Here is a 23,152-nt window from a genome sequence, read left to right on the forward strand (position 1 = left end):
TGAATACGAGAAAAAAATTTCTTAAATTTTGCTAAATAGTTCTCTGAAACAATTCTTAGTAAAAAATTTAAAAATGTTCTATGCTTTTGGTAAGAAGCTACTCTACAAGTCATCACTGTATGTCTGTTTATAATTTAATTATAAAAATTACATAAATACTAAACACATCAAAACTCTAAATTTGAATAACTGCTGCTGGACTCATTTGTTATTTCAAGGGAACAGACAGGTGAGGGTTCACCTTCAAACCTTTCTAGAGGATAAGATGTAAAATCATTTATGATTTTGTACTAGTGTTGATATGACTGTTGTGTTTTTGCTGGATTTCAGAATAAAGTATTTATTGCATTATTATTAAAGATAAGGTATACCTAATCTTATATAAAATATAATTATTAATCAAGCTTGGCTGCAGTTTGCCATAACCTACAAGATGTTTTTGAGGCAATTATTTTGTGATAATTAAGAAATAATTTTTTAATATGTAAATTAAAGAGTGGTTCGGTCTTCAATGATTTTTATATTTTAAATGTGCTACATACACCTACTGTTTAATATTTTAACATTATATAAAAAAATAAACGAAAATGAAAACAAAATTTTTATGAAGGGCGGAAATAGTTTTTTAGGATGGGGTTCCTTATATAACGTTTAAAAAGTAAATGTTGGTAGCACATTCCAATTCCGAAATTGACCCACCCTTGCATTGTATAATTGATTAGGTATAAAATTTATTTAAAAATATAAATAATCAATTAATCAATGTTATTCACAGAAGAATTTATCTGTTGCAAGCACGCAGAGGTTCTGGGAAATTTTCAACACTTAATTCATCTGCTAAATGAAGGAAGGGTTATTACAAGAAAAAAAATCTAATGTTTTTATTGAAATTTTATTATTTAGGTTAATAACGTTGTGTTTTGTTCTGGTGTTGTCAGTGTCAAGTGCACACCAAGCCAATTCAACTGAAAAGGTAAAGAATTGTTTAATATTCTGTGTCAGTTTGAGCGTATAAATTAATGTATATATTATTTGTATTTTATTTTTGGTATACATATTGTGTTAATCTAGAATACAAAGAATGATGTGTGTCTCTCTTCCTAAAGCTTTAGATGTTAGTAACTGCTGAACCAATTGCCCTCTACTCTTCAGGGAATATACCCAATGGTCCAGATCAATTATATCAAAATCACATTGGCCAAGATAATATCATTATGTGATAAGAGAGGAAAATGAAATAAACATTACCTTTTCTAGAGTGACAACACCGATTTTATAAAAAAAACCTCCTAACTTTTTTATGTGGCTAAAAATAGTAAAATATAAATTGAAGTCATTCTGTGCGGAATATACATATGTCTATTCACGAAAAACAGTCACAAGACTCAAGTTTACCAATTTTCTAATTTTAGGATATATTTGATTGTCTGACTGGTCCCTGTGTTCAAGTTCCAGGAGTAGGAAAACTTCAAGGATCAAAGAAACAGAGTGATTTCAATGTAAGTGTTCATTCTGTAGTTGAACAATGATGTTTACATCAAGATAGGAAGGAGCAATGGGATTACACTGGTATTCAAAATTTTCTTATTCGTTGGTTCAAAATGTTTAGATACTTTTACTGAATTTTGATTGGTTGTACAATTCAAAACTAGTAAAATTCAAACGTTTCAACCAATATTTTTAATCTACAGAAGGGATAGTCTTGATTATCATCATATAACTGTGAAATAGATACTTTTAATTCTTTAATATAATTAAAATGAATTATAAGCATGAGAAAAAAACACTAATGAAGACTTATATTATGTAAGAGAAATTAGCTACTAATAATCTCTACGAAGAAGGTACAGACATAAAGGTTTTTTAAAATCATAATATTTAGGGCCGTGATATCTTCGCCTTCTATGGTATTCCTTATGCTGAAAGTACCGCAGGATCTAACAGATTCCAACCTCCAGTGCCTAAAGCTCAACTCAATGATGGAAAGGTAAGTTTTCACTTTACCGTGATCTGTTACACTTTGCTTCCTTTACTCTGTCAGTAAGTCTGTATCAAACACAATTTCTAATTAGCTACTTGCTTCGAAGCCCTTAAAGATGGTCAAAGGTCCCTCCCATAATTTTTAAAACATTGCTACACTTCATGTAAATTGATAGGTTGGTTTAGCCAAAATCGTAAGGGACATACACTCATAAACTTACACAAAAAATATGATAATATCTCTATAGTCTTTGAAACTTATTCTGAATGGTTCATATGTAGGTACTTTGTCATAAATATTTTTAAATATTTCATATAATTAAGACTTTAATTCAGGATGCCTTTGATGCCTCATATATGCACTACAACCTGAATGTTTTAAACATGGTAAATAGTTTATATATATTTATTACCCCGTTCCGGATTTGAAAAATTTTGTTAAAATTTTTGCCCCCAGCCAAAATATGGTTGATTTATGCATAAAAATGACCCATGCAAAATATTTTTTCTGTAATGCAAAAATTGCGATGGTACAAGCACTGCAAAGTTTTTAAAATCTGCAAAAAACCCTGTTTTTATGGCTTTTTTGGGGCTTTTGTACCATACCAATTTTAAAGATTTTTACAAAATTTCAATTCGAGTGTGTTGATATATACCTGAAATTTACCAAAAAAAATGGGGGCAGTCTCATTCATAACATATGAAGGTGTAGCAAGTAATCTTCCAAATACAAAATTGTCAAATTGCATACATATATAATAGGGTTGGGCCGGATACTTTTTTGGATGGATATTTGATATCTGGCTGATTTATAATGCCGGATATCCGGTATGTGGCCAGATATCTAGCAAATATCCGGTAATTTGGCCGGATATCTGGTTATTCGGCCGGATATCCGGAAATTTGCTGGATACCAAATATGTTGCATTTTAAATCATCCAGATATCCGGTATCCGGCCAAAAAAGTATCCGGCCTACCTCTATTATATAAGTATGAAATTTGTTTGATACACAAAACTATCTCTTCTGTAGATTAAACTTAGCGGTTGAAACGTTTATACACTTAACTTAATAAACCAACCAATCAAAATTCAATAAAATTCTCAAAAGTTGTTAACCTAATGAATAAGAAAAACAATTATAAAACTTTGGGGACAAGTGAAATAAAAAGTGCAATTTCCCCTCCCTCTCTGAATTATACCAGAGTGTACCAAAAGTCTTATAATAACTAGGGAGGCAGAGCACAATGGGCTATTAATTACATTAGTCCCCGAAGTTTTAAAACTTTTTCATTTGTTTGCTCAACAACTTTTTAGATTGTTTGAAATTTTAATTGGTTTAATAAGATGTTCCAACCACCTATTGTGATCAACAGTAAGGGTCTCCTGTAGATTAAGACTAGAAGTTGAAACTTTTAAACACTCAACTTAATAAATCAACCAAATAAAATTTACTGAATTTCCCCAATGTTTTAACCCAAATGTAATAAAACACCATTATAACAATTTGGGGACTAATTTAATAAACAGCTCAATGTCCCCTCCCTCCCTGAACTGTACAAGGGTGTATCACAAGTCTAATAATAACTAGGGAGGGAGGGGACATTGGGCTGTTTAATACACTAGTCCCGGAAGGTTTATAATAACATTTTTTTATTTCTTGGCCCAACAACTTTGGAGACTTTTATTGAATTTTAATTGGTTGGTTCATTAGGTTTAGTGATCAAACGTTTTAACCACTATGTTTTCAACAAAAAAGGGTCAGTTTGTGTATCATCATGGGATATACAAATAAATTAAAAAGCCATTGTCTTATCCCTCTAGATCCCTGTACCCAAATAATAACACTTTCATTTTTATTACATAACAAGAAATAACATGTTACTGAAGTATCTAAGGGATAAGACTATGGCTAATGAATGGATGTACATCCCCACTAATAATACACAAAATTAACCCGTCTGTAGATTAAAATTAGTGGTAGAAACGATTGAACACTCAAATTAATAAACAAATCCATCAAAATTTATTGAAAGTCCCCAAAGTTATTAAGTCAACGAATAAGAAAAGGTTATTTTCAAACTTTTAGGACTAGTGTATTAAATGGCCTATTTTGTCCAATCTATTTCTGATACTTATTAAATGCAAATCTTTATGAGTATGAACGAACTCCGTAAAGGTTAGCTCTTTTATTTAATCTAAGCAAGTTGAAATTTTTTGATTGAAAACTTTGTTTGATGATTCCTGTGACAAAAAGGGTTTAGAAAGTGTAGCAACTCTGCAATCGGTACTTCTGCTTTATAGCTTTAGTTTTTGATATATTAAAGACGTGAGTTTAATGCAAATTATTGCCAGTTTCCAAGGTGCCAAGTCGAGCACCCCCCATCTCCCGACCTTGAAAAAAGGAAGGGATACTTTCTAGTTTGTTTCTTAATTATATAAGGTCAGGTTAGGATAGTTTATATTGGGTACCAGGGACCCTTGCAAGTTAATATAAGGAGGAAGGGGTTGTCAGTGATCAAAAGACACTTTGAGGGAAAGCACCGAACATCTTTTATAAGCTGAGACATCTTTTTCCATTAAGTCAATACAAAATTAACAGAGATAAACAATGAATAATGACACATAAAAAGATAATGTTAAAAATTATCTAATTTTCACAAGAAGAAACGCTCCTAAAGGACTCTTGGGCACCTGAGAGAAGGGTCGATCCTCTAATTTTATTTAAGTGGTAATAACTGAATTATTCCCTGGATCTATCAGAAACTTTACTGTAAAGAAGAAACAATTGCATACATATATATTATAATAGGGTTGGGCCGATACTTTTTTGGCTGGATACCGGATATCCGGTTGATTTCTAATGACAGATAATCGTTAAATGGCAAATTACCGGATATCTGGCCGAATAAAAGAACATCGGCCGAATAACCGGATATCTTGCCGAATAACCGGATATCCGGCCAAATAACCGGATATCCGGTCAAATAACTGGATATCCGGCCAAATAACATATATTTGCCGGATATCCGGCATTATAAATCAGCCAGATATCCAGTATCCGTCCAAAAAAAGTATCCAGCCCAATCCTATTATATATGTATGCAATTTGACAGTTTTGTAATTGGAAGATTACTTGCTAAACCTTCATATGTCATAATTGAGACTGCCCCCATTTCTTTTGGTAAATTTCAGGTATATACCAACACACTCGAATTAAAATTTTGTAAAAATCTTTAAAATTGGGATGGTACAAAAGCCCCAAAAAAGCCATAAAAACAGGGTTATTTGCAGATTTTAAAAACTTTGCAGTGCTTGTACCGTCGCAATTTTTGCATTACAGAAAAAATATTTTGCATGGGTCATTTTTATGCATAAATCAACCATATTTTGGCTGGGGGCAAAAATTTTAACAAAATTTTTCAAATCCGGGACGGGGTAATATTTATGCATACATTTTAATTTCTTTTTAAATAAATATGCACAAGTTATTCTTTAACAGATAAATCAAATTAAAATTTCCCATTTGAGGCCCAAAATATTCTCTAAAATGTCACTAAGCCAAATAAAAACTATATTAAATCATCTATTGCGGCAACTTTGGTATACCAACCCATCTTCTACCAATAACGAAATTAATTCGGAAAAAATCACGAAACCTTTTGGTGTTTTTCAGGTGTCGTTGGGGGGCAACACATTGTAAAATTGACGACCTCTCCATTTGCCACCCAAATATTATTTTAGATTTATATCGCTTGTTGGTTATACCTTATTCCTGATACCAACCACAGAAAGTCTGAACAAATAACTTGTGAACGTGTATTAGATACGTATACATTTTAATAAAACTGTATAATATATATAGATGTGTATGCAGCCTGGTATGGGCTCCACTGAATCAGGAGAAACTGTAAAGAATCCCTACCTGGAAATCGTGGAAAAGATTTACCCAGATTCTATTCCTAAAGAGTGAGTTGAATTATGAAGATAATATTTCAATAAGTCCTACAACAAATCTTACACTACTAAAAACTAACAAATTATGCACATGGAGTTTACCATCCCTTGAAGGCATAACAAAAATATATAAAAAATTTCGCGTTTTCGTCAGTTCGAATACTAAAATATTTTTTTTGCCAGATAAAAAGATAATAATTATTTAAACCAGTGTATTATCTTATACCTTCAAATGATTCATGTACACTTTTAGTCGTGGGCTTTTGGATACTATTGGATCAGAGGATTGTCTTTCTCTAGCTGTTTTTTCACCCCAGGTAAATAAATTCTTATTCAACATGGACAAGAAACAAAACATGATAAATAGACAATAAAACCCCTCCATATAAATGAATTTATGGCTAGCAATAATAAATGTGCTTGTGGACATTCCCCAAGCATGTTCACAATAAAATGGTACTTTTAGATAGTTGCACAAACAAAAAAGTGTTATCCTTATGTAAGAGTAAAAGGATTTCTGTATGTCTCTGTAAAATAATAGCGTGTCTGATAATAGTATAGAGTAATTTATACAGATCATATCATACCCAATATTCTACATCCCCTAAATATTAATTGACACTAACAAAATCTAAACAAGCTTCTCATAAATTTTCACATTTGACCAACTCAAGTTTTGTGTGAAAATTTGGTGTAACAAGTCAACATTACTGTTTTCTCAATTCTTTTTTTATATCTCTGCATTTGATCATCAGTCCTAATAAAATTAACTTTTAAAACACTATCTAAATTTTTTTTATCTATATTGGCATTGAAATAAACATTCAAATAAATTATTTATGATTTAATCTTTCTTATTTCTTTAATAATTAATTATTTTTTATTTGGTACAATTTATATAATTTTTTATATATTTTGTTTAGCTTCCCAAGGACGGTAACAACCCTAACCTACCAGTTATGGTTTTCTATCACGGTGGTTCTTTCATGTTGGGTGGATATGTTGCATATGGACCAAAATTTTTACTTGACAGGTACAGCTAACATTTGTTGTAGCCGCCTATTTATGTTGGAGCTAGAGCCATAGAGAAGCCACCCGATAAAACCACAGCTCTACATCGTTGATTGTCGTTTTTATCTGTTTCAATTTAAGAATATAATACAATATTCAAAAGAATTTGTAATATTTGAATGGGGATAAATGGGCCAAAAGAAGGCAAAATCATTCAGATGAACCATTTCTTGTTCCTGGGTTAATCATATTAATTTTCCCTTTCTTCATTTTTCTTATCATACTTAAATTTATAAGTATTGAGGAATAAAACAAGGATGACACCATCCATAAGTAGCGAAGCTCAAAAATTATGAATAGATATCTGGAAAAAATGTACTATAGAGCAGTGTCATACAAAAATCATTAATCTTGATAAAATATAGAAATCACGAAACTTTTTAAATCACGCAACCTTTAAATCACGAAAGCCTTAAATCTAGGAATCGATCTAGCACAACAATCAATAGGCAAATCTTAATGAAACTTGATGGAAATATGTAGAATATGAATATATTCAATTCCTGAAAATTTCAGCTGTCAATCCTGAATAGGAATAGATAAAATCACAAAAACCTAAAAATCTAGGAATCGATCTAGCACCCCAATTAATACACAAATCTGAATGAAACTCGGTGAAAATATATGAAATGTAATATTAATTAATCCCTGTAAATTGCAAAACTTAAGAAAACTTGAAAATCAAGGAATCGATTTAGTACCCCAAATAACAGACAGATGGACAAAACAATGTACGGACATTTGGAATTATAGAGAAGCTTCGCTACTAAAACCTTGCTATAGGAAGTGTATTTCTAATGATACATATATTATTTTAGAGATATAGTTCTTGTTGAAGTCCAGTATCGACTTGGTCCTCTAGGTAAATATGCAATTATGTTTCAGATATCTCAATTAACATTTTGGAAAGGAGTATTTAACGATATTTTGGGGTGCACGCTAAGAGATATAAGTTTTCCGGAATTTTAATGTAGGGAGTAGATTTGAAATCTGCATCAAATTTTAAGGATTTTTTATAAAATTCGTTTTTTGTAAAATTCTTTATCTAAAAGCGAAAATATATTTTAAGTTAATTAATTTTGACCAATAGGATAGGTGGATTTTAAACTACCTGCGCTCTAATTGGTTGAATGATGTACGACATCCAATCAGAGCGCAGATTTTTTAAATCCACCAATCACAGATGCCAAAATTAATTAACTTAATTTGTATTTCCGCTTTTAGATAAAGAATTATACAAAAAACGAATTTTATAAAAAATCCTTAAATTTGATGCAGATTTCAAATCTCCTCCCTACATTAAAATTCCGGAAAACTTATATCTCTTAGTGCACGCCTCCTTATTTTCACCGGAGGGTTATCATTATCCGTTATCATTACCCTCCTGCCGCACGCCCCTTTTACGGGGTTAAGAAAATGTTAAATTGTTTTTATTGGTTATGCAATTTATTTAAATAAGGTGCGCGCATTAAACTGTGTGAAAGTAAGTATGAATCTCTCAGAATTTTACATTCCCAGACAGACACGGCATTTTATGCATTCCCCTTCGAGTCCAACCAGCTAATTAGTAGCAAGGCTACTCTATAAATTCAAATGTCAATCCGTCTGTCCGCCCGTCCGCAAGATACGAAATGAGGAATGTGATTTTAAGCTAGAACACTGAAACTCAAAAACACCCATTGTGGTTGGACTGCTTTTTACCAGCGCTTTGCCTTTTCCCCCCCATATCTTCAGTATTTTTAGTTCGATTTTAAATTTGTTTAGATAACGATATCAAATTTTAAGGGATTCTTGCGTCTGTAGATAAATAACTTTTAAAAATATTTCCTTCGTGTTTTTGCTTAATTAATAGTATACAAATTAAATTGCTCGTTGGTCCACGAGATTTTTATGTCTACAGATGAAAGGACAACTTGACAAGTAGCTTTACTTTTCACTTTTTAAAAGCGAAGCTTTTCTATAATTAGGGTCGGTCCGTAACGGATAGCTTTTTTCGTTAATTTAGACATGTTAGAATTGTCCTATCGATTTCAAATTTTGCATGGTGATTCCTTTAGTAGTTAGGTACGATTTAGAAAGCGTAGCAACTCTATAATCATTACCAAAATGTCCGTACGTCCATTTTAAACATGTTGATTTTTTTACTTTTTTAAATAGTTTTTTTCGTTAATTTAGGCATGTTAGAATTGTCCTATCGATTTCAAATTTTGCATGGTGATTCCTGTAATAGTTAGGTACGAGTTAAAAAGCGTAGCAACTCTATAATCATTACCAGAATGTCCGTACGTCCATTTTAAACATAATGATTTTTTTTACATTTTTAACAACAAATTTGTATGTGACCTAATTATTTGATTGGTCTGATTTTTGGTATACTGATTCCTGGGACAACAAAGTACAATATTATAAGCGAAGCAACTCTCTAATCAAGTCCTAAAAATGTAAGTATGTCCATAATCATTATCCTGTATCAAGCAGTTTTTCAACAAATTTACTTACAATTTTGCTTTGACTCTTATACATTCGCATTCTGATTATTCAGTTCTGACATTACACAAGTGTTAATGTCCGTTTGTCCTACCGTTTCAGAGCTTCGCTTTTATGGATGTTGTCATCCTTGTTAAAAACACATTTTCACGTATTTTGATGTTTTTGGTCAGACTATAAAAAAAATTCTGGATAATAGTATCAAAGTTAAATTTCCCGTCTGTATAAGGTATTTGTGAGACAATCTTTTTTTTATATATATTTTAGCGTTTTGTACATATTTTAAAGATGTTTAGAATATTTACATCAGAACTAATGTTCTGGTTTTTCTAAGGTTGTTTAATTATAGATAAAGCGGCAGGTTATTGAAATGTTGAATGTGCTTCTGGAAATATTTCAGATGAACTATCTGATTTATAAGCTTCCACTCAAAATATCATTTTGTTATTCTTTTTATTTTTTAAAACATCTTCTAATGTTTGTAAGCTTCGCTGCTTAAAGGAACCCTGCAAGAAATACCACGCTTTAACTGCTGAAAGACTGCCACAAGTAGATCCAATACTCCAAATTTGAAGCCTTCCGCTTTAATAAGAAACAAGTTGTTGGCATTTTATAATGAAATTTTATGTACAATGAAAATTTGAAAAATTTTCAATTCTCATGTTAAAAACTTTGAAATTAAACTACGTAGCCTAGAAAAGTTATTTCTCGCATCATATTATAAGCGGCTTTCCGCGGATATAGAATGTACAATTATAAGATTAAAACTAGTTTTTTTAGCCCTGAGGTGCCGAAGGCACCGGCTAAAAAAAACTGGTTTTAATCTTTTATGGATGAGAACCGGTTCCTATCCACCGGATTCGAATGAATATGAGAAACAAAATTATAAGATTATTTTTGTCATAAATTTAGGTTGCCAGTAACTAATTATATTTTTAAAATAAAAATACCTATTTTTATAGGCAGCCGCAAAATCATTAAAAAAAATTAAGATTAACTTATGTCGTACCAAGAGTATTGTAGTATTTCCAGCCCATCAGAAGGCTGAATCAGCTCAACAACCAATCACAGCTGAGCTTAATTTAGTTTAATTTGTTTTATGATTTTACGCTTACAAACGCATATCAAACTGAATTTTTTCAGAGATTTTGACTATGAAAAGTGGTGTTTCTATTGTAAAAAAGTAATCTGTTACCGGCAATCTAAGTTTCTGACAAAGATAAGTTTATAATTTTGCATCTAGGCGATGTAATTTAATATTGTAATTTCTTTTATAATCAATGGAAATCTTTCAAAATTTTCATTGTAGATAAAATGTAATTTTGAAATGCCTAGAACTTTTTTGTTATTGAAGCTGAAGGCTCCAAATTTGGGGTATTGATTCTGCTTGCGGCAGTCTTTCAGCAGTTAAAGCGTGTTATTTCTTGCAGGGTTCCTTTACGGATGTTGTCATACTAGTTTTTTTTTATCGTCAATTGGGTGTCGCTAATCCTTTGAATACTTGTTTAAATTGAGTCTATTAAAAAAATATTATCTATTATCTATATAATAATACTATGGTTTATACTTGTGGTTTTGTGTGCGAGATAGTTTTAGGCTATTTTATTTAGAAAATTAAGGTCTTGGATGGTTTTTCGCAATATTTCAGCCCCCTACTAACCTTTTCAAATAAAGAAACTCACATGCTAGGGGCGCAGTATTCAACAAAAAAATAGAAACTTTTCAGATTCAACCGGAAAAGTTTCACCACGCACAGAGTTTTTGTTGCAAAATGAGACGGGAGAAGTAAAGGGGGATGCAAATCATGGTGTTCAATTACGTTTGCAGATATAGCTAAATCCAAATTAATTATTCAATAAAGATTTATTAGTTCACATATTATTTTTCTGCGTTACGTTGTCCGAAAGTGGGAAATATACTATTTTTTGTAATAAATATTCCAAATGTCCGCCCGTCTGTCTGTCTGTCCGTCTGTCCGTCAGACACGGAAAGGGGGAAACGTGATTTTCTCGGCCTCTATTCAAGATAGACAGCTTAAATTTTTAGTGAAGATTTCTACGATATTTGCCTGTCTAATCTATACATTGTTTTGTCCATCTGTCTGTTATTTGTGGTGCTAGATTCCTAGATTTTCAATTTTTGTGATTTTCTCATCACCTTTTCAAGATAGAGGGCTGAAATTTTCAGGGAATAATTAATTATACATTCTACATGGTCTCACCAAGTTTAATTGAGATTTGTTTATTTATTGGGGTGCTAGATTTTTTCGATTTCCGTTCAGGATTGACGGCTGAAATTATCAGGGATTGAATATGCTCATGTTCTACATATCTCCATCAAGTTTCATTAAGATTTGTCTATTAATTACGGTGCTAGATAGATTCCTAGATGTTTAAGGATCGGGATAGTTTTAGTCTTTAGATTGTCTTTGGCTATTTTTCATTTTTTACCCATTTAGATAGAAAGCCCTTGAGTTTAGGGGCGCATCCACTAGTATTGTTGATATTATTAACAGTTTATTGTCATTTTTAATGACTTTTTGTTCTAGTAAATTTTCATATTGATTATTTTTATATTTCTTTTAATAAGTAAAGAGCAAGCATTCGAGGGAATGAGTGATAACCCAAAATCAGACGAATACGTACGTAGGCTGTGTAAACTTAAAGTATACAAAGTAATACCTACACCTAGCAAATGATGATTTGAGGAAACGATAAAAGAGAAAACCAGACTATTTTATTTTTAGAGAACATTAATCTTGCCCCCAAACTCCCCCCATCCCCCTTCCTTCAACCTTAATTTGACAAGGGAAATTAGGGGGAAAGTAGAATTTACGTGAGTAACTACATTTTTCATGGTTCGCCAACTCTACAGTTTTTGTTGTTGTTATAATATCAACATAAATAATGGTCACATTGCAATTACATGGCAAATAAATATTTTTAGGAGAAATACTCAATTCGAGATATATACCTATCAAAGTAAATATAACTAAAATGATGATGACAACATCCATAAGTAATAGACAAATCTTAATGAAGCTTGATGGAGATATATGTAGAATATAAGCATATTCAATCCCTGATAATTCAGCCGTCAATCCTGAACAGGAATCGAAAAAATCACATAAACCTAAAAATCTAGGAATTTGGAATTATAGAGAAGCTTCGCTACTAATAACACAGATGTCTACACAATGCTTTTCGGATCAAAGGCTTAAATCACTTAATATTCTTGAAAAAAAATATACTATTATAAAGAGTGCACCTCTAGCATCTAGGGACTCTGGATTCATAGATGGGTGGCGCTGAAAAGTAGCACAAAACCATCCCAAGACTTTAATTTAAAATAAATTAGGCTAAAACCAACCCTAACCTTTGAAAACCATCCCGAATTAGAGAACTAGAGACTAAAATTCTTATATAATAGGAACGTAACTAGCGGCTAATCCCCTAAAGGCCCTTTTAACTAAACAAAATCTAAAATAACCGTCTATTTCCAATAACATTCGCGTAAATCAAAAAAATGTTGATGTTTAATGTTATGATTTTAAATTGAACTTGAATATTTATATCTCTAATAAATTAGCGACAAAAAGATTGTTTTGTTTAGAATAAAAACAAACATTAATTAACAACATCCATCAAAGCAATATTCATTTTAAATCTAAAATTCAGTATGATTATATAGACATGTCGACTATCTAAGAAAGATTATAGAGTTTCTGTGCTTTCTAAATTATACTTTTTGTAGCTCACCATTCCATGTGTGAATTCGATAATAGTTATTTCTCGCATCGTATTATAAACGGCTTTCCGCGGATATAGAATGTACAATTATAAGATTAAAACCAGTTTTTTTAGCCCCGAGGTGCCGAAGGCACGGGCTAAAATAAATGGTTTCAATCTTATGATTGTACATTTTTATATTCGTAGAAAGCTGGATAGTTTTTTCGTATGGATGAGAACCGGTTCCTATCCACCGGATTCGAATGAATACGAGAAAACAATTTTAAATGTCTAAATTAAAGAAATAACGAAGGAGCTCTCCGAATTTCATCCTAAGGGTAGAAATTCTTCGTCTAAAAAATACATCACATAAGATTTTGTGTTTTTTTGCAGATCTATTATTATTAAGGCAAGGTTTTTTTCAATACCTTAAGAGAATCATCTTATAGTGTTTAATAAAAATAACGTCATATAATTCAAATGGCCAATGATAGACCAGTATACATTTTACCATTGGTCAATTACAATGTATACTGGCCTATCATTGATCATTTGTCTTGTATGACGTCTTTTTATTAGGCACTATAAGCTGCTTCCCCTAAACATTTAACTTTTTGACCATACAAAAAATGGCACACTTGTACTGCTGTTTAGGATTCATGTGTCTACCTGATGATAATATTGCTGGTAACATGGGTATGCTGGATCAAGTTCTTGCTCTCAAATGGGTCAAGTAAGTACATGGATATAGGGATGGGGCAATGTGCAATTAATTCAAAATTAGACTTATAGCTAAAATTTCGTGAAAACAAGATATATCCAGAAAATTTAAAAGAAATGGGAGTGCAAGTTTTATCTCATTAAAAAATCAAATTCGAAAATTCTAAAAAATGCTTATATAAAATTCAGGTTTCCATTTAAAATGAAAATTTTGTAATAATGGATATTTATTACCATTACCTCGTTGAGACACGATCGCGAGTTAATAATGGATATACACCTCATTATTCTTCACTTCCTTCATCTAGTAGGAGGAGAAGGGATGGGGTAAAGGGTTTGGATGCAGGGTAAAGATATTTTAGCTCGCTGCAAATATGTATTATAGAGAAAGTTTCCTTAAAACATATTGCCTAATGGTCCTTGGAACCATTTTTTCAAAAGAAATATAAAATGTTTGATAAAAAAATTGGCATGTACATTCGGATTGAAACTAATTATAGAAGAACTTTATGAAAAAAATAAGGAGAGAAAGTGAAACCAAAGTATCTTAAAAACAAAGAAGAAATTTAGTTTAATAAATAATTCCTATAAAAAAAGGAATTTAGATTAGATTAAACAAAAATAATTTGAATACCATTTTAGGGAACATATTTCTGCCTTTGGTGGTGACCCTAACCGTGTGACAATTGTTGGAGAATCAGCTGGCAGCGCCTCTGTCACATATCACAGAATTTCACCTCTATCTGAACGTAAGAAAATTAAAACCTCTTCTATAATACAAAGTAGCTTGATGTCTTTCCGTCCGTCTGAAGCTTAAGATCTCGGTAACCACTGAACCGATTGGATTCTACTCTTCAGGGTATATACCTATTGGTCCTGTGGTGGTTTTAAGCTATTTTCTTGGGGGGTGGGACACCCCCAACCCCCCCAAAAATAAAAATTTTCATATTTTTTTCTAATTTTAATGTTTTTTATGTTTTTATATATTTTTATATATCTTTATTAATTTTATATTTTTTTATACTTTTTTATATTTTCTTTATATTTTCAATTATTTTTCTTCTTTTTACATTTCTTTTCTTCTTTTAAACTTTGTTTTATCAAATTCAAAAAGATTATGAAAACTTCCTTCTCCTGTGGGGGAGAAGCCCCAAAAAGACTAATGGCAAAGAAATTTTAAAAAACAATAAAAAAAAGAAAAATTTCAAAGGTTTTAAATAATATAAATCAATATTAAAAGTTATAAAGAGTTATAAAATGTTATAAAGAGTTATAAAATGATATAAAAAGTAATAAAATGTTATACAATACAAAAAATATCTGAAAATATGTAAACAAAATTTTTAAAATTCTCCCCCCTGAACCTTCAGAAATAAAGCCCCTAGAGGCTAGGGGCGAAGCCACTAGTATTATATAAAGTAGTATGTTCTTTTTTTGTCTGAAGCTTTAGATTTCAATAACAACCTAACCCAGTAAAGTCAGTCCGTCCATCTGTCCATCCGTCTGAAGATTAAGATCTTGGTAACCACTGAACCGATTGGATTCTACTCTTCAGGGTATATACCTACTGGTCCTGTGGTGGTTTTAGGCTATTTTCTTGGGGGGTGGGACACCTCCAACCCCCCAAAAAACAAAAAATCCCCCCCTTTTTTTTATTGCAGAAGTTTCCTTGGTCCTTTTTTTTATTGCAGAAAATTTCCCTGGTCCTTTTTTTTGCAGGAGATTTCCTTGGTCCTTTTACGAATTTCACACCTTAATTGTTTTGTATCACCTCTTGGGGCAAAGCCCCTAGAGGCTAGGGGCGAAGCCGCTAGTATATATATATGTTATGAAAACTACAAGTTAGGTTTTTAGAGTGAAAAAAGAATATGATCTAACTGGACATAGTGCTTTACTTTAAAATAAAATTTTTGTACAATATGATATCTAATAAAATTACAAATACTATATATTATGTATATTTTAGCCTATTTCCATCAGAGTATTGCTGAGTCTGGAAGTGCTCTGGCTAGCTGGGCTTTTGATTCTAACCCTGAAAAACACGCCAAGGTAAAATTAACGCCTAATGATTATAAAAAGTAGTTGTCCTTCTAATAAGGACTACTGTTTACATACGGAGAAATAGAAAAGTTTTTTTCTTGAAATTTAGGCTTTGCATTTTTAAATTAACTTAACAACTAGTAAGTTAACGTAATTCTAAATAAAGCTTATAAAATGTATGTAATTTTTCCCCAAATGAAAAATCTAAATGGTGAAGTGGTTGGTGGGAACTTAATTGACAAACCAAAACTTTTTATGTAATAGGATAAGGGGATATTAAATAAACAAAATGTACAATTATTTGTTTCAGATGGCTTAGTTTTACAACCGTTGTATGCTGTTTTTAATTTATAAATTTGTTTTTGTAGGATATTGCTACTCTCGCTGGATGTCCTACAGAGAACACAGATGAACTGGTTAACTGTCTCAGAAATACAATTACTCCCCAAGATCTTGTTATAGCCCATCAAGCTTACTATGTAAGTGCAAATAATTTACCATGTATTTCTTCATATTGGTAATTTGTAAATTTACAAAAACCCAATGCTAAAGATTTGTGTTTCTTCAAGAACAGCTACACAAATATCCAAATTGAAATTAATTAACTAAAGATTTTCAATGTCACTAGGACATGAAGCTAAACTTTTTTTTATTGAGGCTAATTTTGTCGCACAGTGTTAAAGATAAAATTTATTCATATCCTATGATTTTTTTACTAGAAAGCAGAGCGTGCAATGGGTCAACTTGGTTTTGGTGGTTCAGCTCCTTGTGCACAAACCCATGGTTCACAAAAATTTATCACTCAACACCCTCTTGAGTATCAGATTCAAGCTATTTCTAATGGAGTAACAAACAAGAAGCCTGGTATTTATGGTGGAAATAAGCATGAAGGATCTTTTGTTCTTGGAGGTAATCTCATAGTTTTATAACTATCTAGTACAACATTAAAAGTTTTACAGTTGTAACATTAGAAATATTATTATATATATAATATGATCAATAAAATACAAACATAAATTGAAAAGTTCATCAATAAGGAATAAATAAAAATATTACAATGCTTAATAGCAAATCTTAACAACTTTATCGTCAAAAATTATAAATGAATAATTTTTACTTTTATTTAAAATTTCAGTTATGTATGGAACCTACTTTGTGCCTAACAATGTTCTGAATGATGAATTCTTCTTGGAACACAGATTTATTACCACTCTTCTTCAGTAAGTATACAAATATAGATTATCTAACAGTCTTTAGAATTTTTTGGGGGGAAAACAATATGGACGATTTGTGCATGATTGGCACAGCATCAAACAATAAAATTTCAAGAAAAAAAAACAAAAGAAAAACTTAATTTAATAAGTAACAATATGTTTAAATGATTATTGCCAAATTTCGAACCTAGTGATAGTGTCTGACTGATTATGACGTAAAAAAATAGCCAATGAGAGGCCACTATAAATTTTACCAATGGCCAATAATGGCCTCTTATTGGCTAATTTTTTTTATATCATAATTAGTCAGACACTATTACTAGGTTCCAAATTTCTGCTTATCTTATCTTTTAGGCTCATATAAAGTAATATATATTAAATATTAAATTTCTAGATCTTTGGGACTTCAGGATGACAGTGGAAATATTTATGAAATGTTGGAGTATACTTTCTTTGATCACTCTAGCATGGGAACATGGGATACCATGATGAAGGGTATGGTCAATGTAAGTGTTTATTATGAAGATTTGCTAGTATTACTTAATAAGTATTCCTTTTTACTTTAAAACCACTTTTTGAAATGTATAACTATTTTGGTTTTCATCGATATTTCTCTATAATCCTATGTTATTATAATGTTATTTTAATCATTTCAGTTTGCTCTAACATCAATTTTTATGTTTAGTTGGTTGGAGTATTTTTCATCAAGGCTGCCACTCATGAGTTCATGAAGAATGAAGTACTTGCAGGAGTTGACTCTTGGTTTTATTCATTTGAATACTTTTCGACTCCTTCTCTTTGGAACTTCCAATTCCCAGGTATTGAATTTTTCAGCTGGAATGTACTTTACAATATGTTACCCTTACATTATAGGCCTTAAAGATTAAATGAAATTAATCAATGCTTATAATCTATTAAAAGACCCTAAGAAATTAGGAATTAGACAAAAAAATATAATGGTTGTTAATAAATTATTTTATCTGTTTTTTGCTAACAAAGGTCTTTGAATTATGCGCTAGTGGCGAGCAAAGCTCGATCCATGACAACAAGCAAGCAACTTGAGAGATTTAACAATTATAAATAAATTTCAAAAAATCTCCTCATATAGGTGAAGCTTTTTGGCGATAAAGTTTAAACACTTTTATTTAGTACAGACTAATCACAAATTAACTAAGACTATTAGAGCTTAAAAGCCATCAAATGGTAGAATGTCTATATGAACTCCAGGGACAGTAAAATTCGCCCGTAAAAGTCATATTGTCATTTTCATAAAAATAACACTAGTTGAATGAAAGGTGAAAATATGATCATTTTACCTATAGAGAATATTATTTGTCAGGTGAACAGCCTCCAATTGCTCGAGGTGTAACCCATGGTGATGAACTGATGTACCTGTTCTCCACTGACCTCTTTCCCTTTGAGGAAGATGACTGGGATATGGCCTACAAGATGTCAAACATTTGGGCTAACTTTATAATCTATGGGTAAGACCTTTTCCAGTATGACTCTAAATCTGAAGAATATCCAGTGGATAAAAACTATTACTGAGCCATACCAATTTTTTTATTATCTTTGTTGGCCAGTCTAAAAGAAACTTGAATAATATTATCATATATTTTTATAATTAATCCAAACTCCACCAAAACACAATTGTATAAGGTGTACCAGAGTGGCCAACTATTAATATGAATAATTATCTTAGAAACCCAACTCCACAACAACACATGATAGAAGGTTTCCCCGAGTGGCCAACTATTAATATTAGTAATTATTTTAGAAACCCAACTCCACCACAACACATGATAGAAGGTGTCCCCGAGTGGCCAACTATTAATATTAGTAATTATTTTAGAAACCCAACTCCACCACAACACATGGTAGAAGGTGTCCCCGAGTGGCCCACCTGGACAGTTGATAGCATGAACTACATGGTGCTTGACTCCTACCCCAGAACAGCTATCAACTATGTCAAGACATGGGCCACCCCTGATAATCATTAAAAAAAAATTCAAATTATATCATATCTAAATAAAATTTTGATTTGTAAAAATGTTTTGTTAATTTGTATCGAGCCACAATTTATCTAACTTTGTACTTCAGAACATCTGTATGACTGCTGTTTGAAAAATTAGTTACTCAAATATAGTGCATAGTGTGTAGATTTAGTGACTATCCAGTCTGTTACTTGTTTCTATCCGTCTGTTGGTAATTGTCGGCATAGGCGTCCAAGGGGGGGGGGGGTAATGGGGCGATTACCCCCCCCCCAAACGAATTTGGGGGTGCCGTAGGCACCCCAAAATTTTTTTTCATTTTACCCCCCCATTTAAAATTTACCCCTACCCTGGGGATGCCGTAGGCACCCCCAACCATTTAGGAGGGGGTATTTACCCCCCAAACAATTTTTGGGGGGTAAATACCCCCCCCCAAAATAGAAAATCTCTAACAAAAAAAAATTTTGCGCGCTTCGCGCGCATTTTTAATACTAAATTTGTGATAAAATTTAACTTACTTAAGAAATTTTACCCCGGGGGTAAATTTTTGGGGGGGGGGTAAACAAATTTTACCCCTGCCAACAGATTTCAGGGGGGGTAATTACCCCCCCAAGCAAATTTTACCCCCGGGGTAAAAATTTTGGGGGGGGTAAAAAAAATTTGTGGCGCGCGCCATTTTACCCCCCCCCCCAAAAAAAAACCGAATTACCCCCCCCATAAAAAAAATTTACCCCCCCAAAATAAAAAGCTTGGACGCCCATGATTGTCGGTATTATCTTTATTTTAGAGGAAATCCCATTTTCACTGCTGTTATTTGAATCAGGAATTTTTAAATCAATCTATAATGCTACAATCGATTCGTAAAGAGGAAGTGTGATATTCTCTGCTGCTTTCAAACATAGTCTACTGACTTGTTAGTAGCGAAGCTACTCTATAATTCACTTTGTCTGTCCGCAGTCCGTCCGTCCGTCAGTCCGTAACGCGTTGGGGGAAATGGGATTTACTCAGCTCCTATAAAAGATAGAATGCTGAAACTTTTTGACAACATTCCCCTCATTAATAAGCACAAACTATAAATCAAAGTAGAACGATGTTTGTTAGTCTGTTAGGTCCCGGAAAGGTTTATAACTATTTTCTTGGGGGTGGGACACCCTCAACCCCCCCAAAAAATTAAAAATCCCCCGTCCCCATTTTTTTAAGACAAAAATTAAAATAGTGAGTCGACAACCCCCCTAAAAAAAAAAATTCCCCCCCCCCCTGAATTTTTTTAAAAATAAAATAAGAAAAATAAGAAAAATTGGTTTGATCAAACCTCTTGGGGCAAAGCCCCTAGAAGCTAGGGGCTAAGCCGCTAGTAAACTATAAAACATCAATGGCGGTCGGACTGCTTTTTAGCAGGTTTTATTCTATTTTAATATTTTCCACATTTCCCCCCATATCTTTGTGTTTATGGTCCGATTTTAAATTTTTTTCAGTGAAAATCAAAATTAAATTTCTTGTCGTTTGAAGAAAACAATATGACGTTCAGACTGTCTATTTGCAGGTTTTTGGCTATTTTTATATTTTTACATTTTTCCCCATATCTTTGGTGTTTATGGTCCGATTTTAAAATATTTTCAGTTAAAGATATCAAAATTAAATTTTTCGTTGTTTGATAAAACAATAATGACGGTAAGATTGCCCTTTTGCAGGTTTTTGACTATTTTTATATTTTTCACATTTTCCCCATATCTTTGTTGTTTGTGGTCTGATTTAAAAAGAATATAGATATTAAAATTAAATTTCCTGGCGTTTTTAGAAAATATACAATAGTGGTCAGACTGCCTTTTACCAGGTTTTCAGCTATTTTCATATGGTTGACTTTTTTCCTCATATTTTTAGTCCGATTTCAAACTTTTTTTGCAGTGGCCGTATCAAAATATCTAGCTTGTAATTTACTTTAACCATCATCACTATACAAAATAAAACAAGGTTTCTTGTTTATTTTCTCCAATAAATATATTCTTGATTTTGATAAATGAACTTTAAATCTACTTGTACGTATTTCCATCAACGATTCTTTGTGCTTCGCTACTTATGGTTGTTTTCATCCTTGTTTTTTAAATTATCCATCAAAACAAATCTATGGATAATTGGATTTTGTGGTTATACTTGAATTTTTCTTTAATGCCACCTTTGTGTTCCAACATCCATCAAAAAGAAATGAAAAGAATATCAATTTAAAATTCTGAACAAAATTGTCAGTAAATTTGTTGCAAATACAGGATTATGATTTATATTGAAGGATATATATATAAATTCATTGTTATAACTTTATATAGAGATGCTTAAGATTACAACACTGTACTTTGTTGTCCTAGGAATCAATAAAAAGATTAAATTCAGCATGATGTATGTAAGGAATATACGCTATCACATCTGCTATCAGAGCAGCAGTGTTTTTAAATTTATAACGTATACAGATGCCTGGGGATTGGTCTGAGGCCAGTCTGTAAAGGATGCACCAGCTGTAAAATGTGTCAGCAGATGCATACAGGTACAACTTACCTAGAGTTGGAGCAGCTGAAACTGATTGAAAAAAAAATGGGTTTTGGATTTAGAAACAAAAAAGTGGACTTGAGGTTATTGTTATAGTACTGATCCAGCTTTACTTCTAAAAAATAATAACATAATTTATTACATTTTAATTCAATAAAATAAATTGAAAATTATTTCTCAATCACTTTAAATGAGAAAATCCATGATATGTTCCTTAACACTTTAAACATTAATTAATCATAACTTTTAAAAAAATCTTTAGTGTGGCTTTTATATTGCTAAAATTATTCATATGGAAATAATACAATTCATGCCCAAGCAATGACAATGAGAAAACAATATTAAATTTTGAATCTACTCACCCTTCCAGAGCCCTAGAGCTAAAGACCTAACCCTTGCAGAGAAATTTGCCCTACGCCGAAAGTGCATATTTTATTACAATTTTTTTTTTAAAACCAATCGCTCACAATTTGAATCACCAAAAGTACTTAAAATCTTGTAGATAGACCCCATAATGTTTGGAGTTTTTGATAGGGCACGTAAAGACCTTTCTTTAGACACCTTCACAAGGTTTCTAACACAATCTTAGCCAATTTGGCATAAAAAAGAAAGACCTGGCAATCATCAAGAACTAGAAATAGACAGAGCCGTCATGCCTCAAAGTTGGATAAGAATGTCTTTTTTTTATGTCAAATCGGCATAGATTGAGTTAGAAACCTTGTTAAGGTGTCTAAAGAAAGGTCTTTACATGCCCTATCAAAAACTCTAAACATTATGGGGTCTATCTCCAAGATTTGAAGTACTTATGGTGGTTCAAATTGTGAGCGATCGGTTATTTTTTTAACACCCTTTATATCTTTTTTTGACTTTTTAATTGTTTTTTGATAAAATATAACTATTTACATATATTATCTTTGACAAAAGTCTCATTGTCCCATGCTTGAACAAACAATTATTTAGCTACCTAGGGTAGGTATGTTTGGATAAAAATGTTTTTACCTGCAATTAGAACTCATAAAGCCCTTCCAACCACTACCAATAGCATCCATATAGCACAACATAATGCATTTTGTCTCAATAACGAATATCTGATTCAAATCAAAACAAAACAATCGCACACACTAAAAAATGTTCTCACAGTGCATTGCTGCTTTCATTTGTACCTCCTCTGAGAGAAAAAAGTCATCTTCACTCAGATACACAAGGACACAATTTACCTTTACCATGTATATGTCTAAACAAAATTGTGAGTAAATTAGTTGCAAACTGCTTAATAAAGGATACTACTTAAAGACATACTTACATTTTCAGACTTGATTGTAGAGATGCATTACCTAACATTGTAATTTGTTGTCCTAGAAATCAGAATTCCAACAACCAGATGAATAAAAAAGAACAATTACATAAAATAAAATTTCTGTTGTTAA

General features: G+C 31.8%; 1 protein-coding gene across 3 annotated transcripts; it reads left to right on the forward strand.

Moving 5' to 3' along the window:
* Positions 1 to 372: 372 nt before the first annotated feature.
* Positions 373 to 19,246, forward strand: LOC145312448 (esterase E4-like). Of its 3 annotated transcripts, none has more exons than XM_080151701.1 (19): positions 373 to 444; positions 904 to 973; positions 1,413 to 1,499; positions 1,883 to 1,987; positions 2,317 to 2,367; positions 5,845 to 5,948; positions 6,190 to 6,253; positions 6,860 to 6,969; positions 7,826 to 7,869; positions 13,877 to 13,955; positions 14,585 to 14,691; positions 15,909 to 15,991; positions 16,351 to 16,461; positions 16,702 to 16,891; positions 17,118 to 17,202; positions 17,591 to 17,702; positions 17,882 to 18,014; positions 18,536 to 18,680; positions 18,899 to 19,246. In XM_080151701.1, the coding sequence occupies exons 1-19, from the start codon at positions 434 to 436 to the stop codon at positions 19,194 to 19,196; spliced, it is 1,989 nt and encodes a 662-aa protein (XP_080007827.1). In that variant the 5' UTR covers positions 373 to 433; the 3' UTR covers positions 19,197 to 19,246. The 3 variants fall into 3 exon arrangements, with proteins under 3 accessions (XP_080007827.1, XP_080007828.1, XP_080007829.1); XM_080151702.1 differs by having other exon boundaries at positions 18,974 to 19,246; XM_080151703.1 differs by having other exon boundaries at positions 19,049 to 19,246.
* The last annotated feature ends 3,906 nt before the right edge of the window (positions 19,247 to 23,152 follow it).

The sequence above is a fragment of the Acartia tonsa genome, chromosome 2 (assembly GCF_053477335.1).
Source record: "Acartia tonsa isolate MP-2025a chromosome 2, ASM5347733v1, whole genome shotgun sequence".
NCBI classification, from domain to species: domain Eukaryota; kingdom Metazoa; phylum Arthropoda; class Copepoda; order Calanoida; family Acartiidae; genus Acartia; species Acartia tonsa.

What these genes read in the sequence shown, in the direction of transcription:
- LOC145312448 (XM_080151701.1), top strand. An exon ending in AGAAACAGAGTGATTTCAAT is followed by an intron (nt 1,500 to 1,882) that starts GTAAGTGTTCAT and finishes CATAATATTTAG; the next exon opens with GGCCGTGATATCTTCGCCTT. An exon ending in TGATGAAGGGTATGGTCAAT is followed by an intron (nt 17,703 to 17,881) that starts GTAAGTGTTTAT and finishes TTTTATGTTTAG; the next exon opens with TTGGTTGGAGTATTTTTCAT.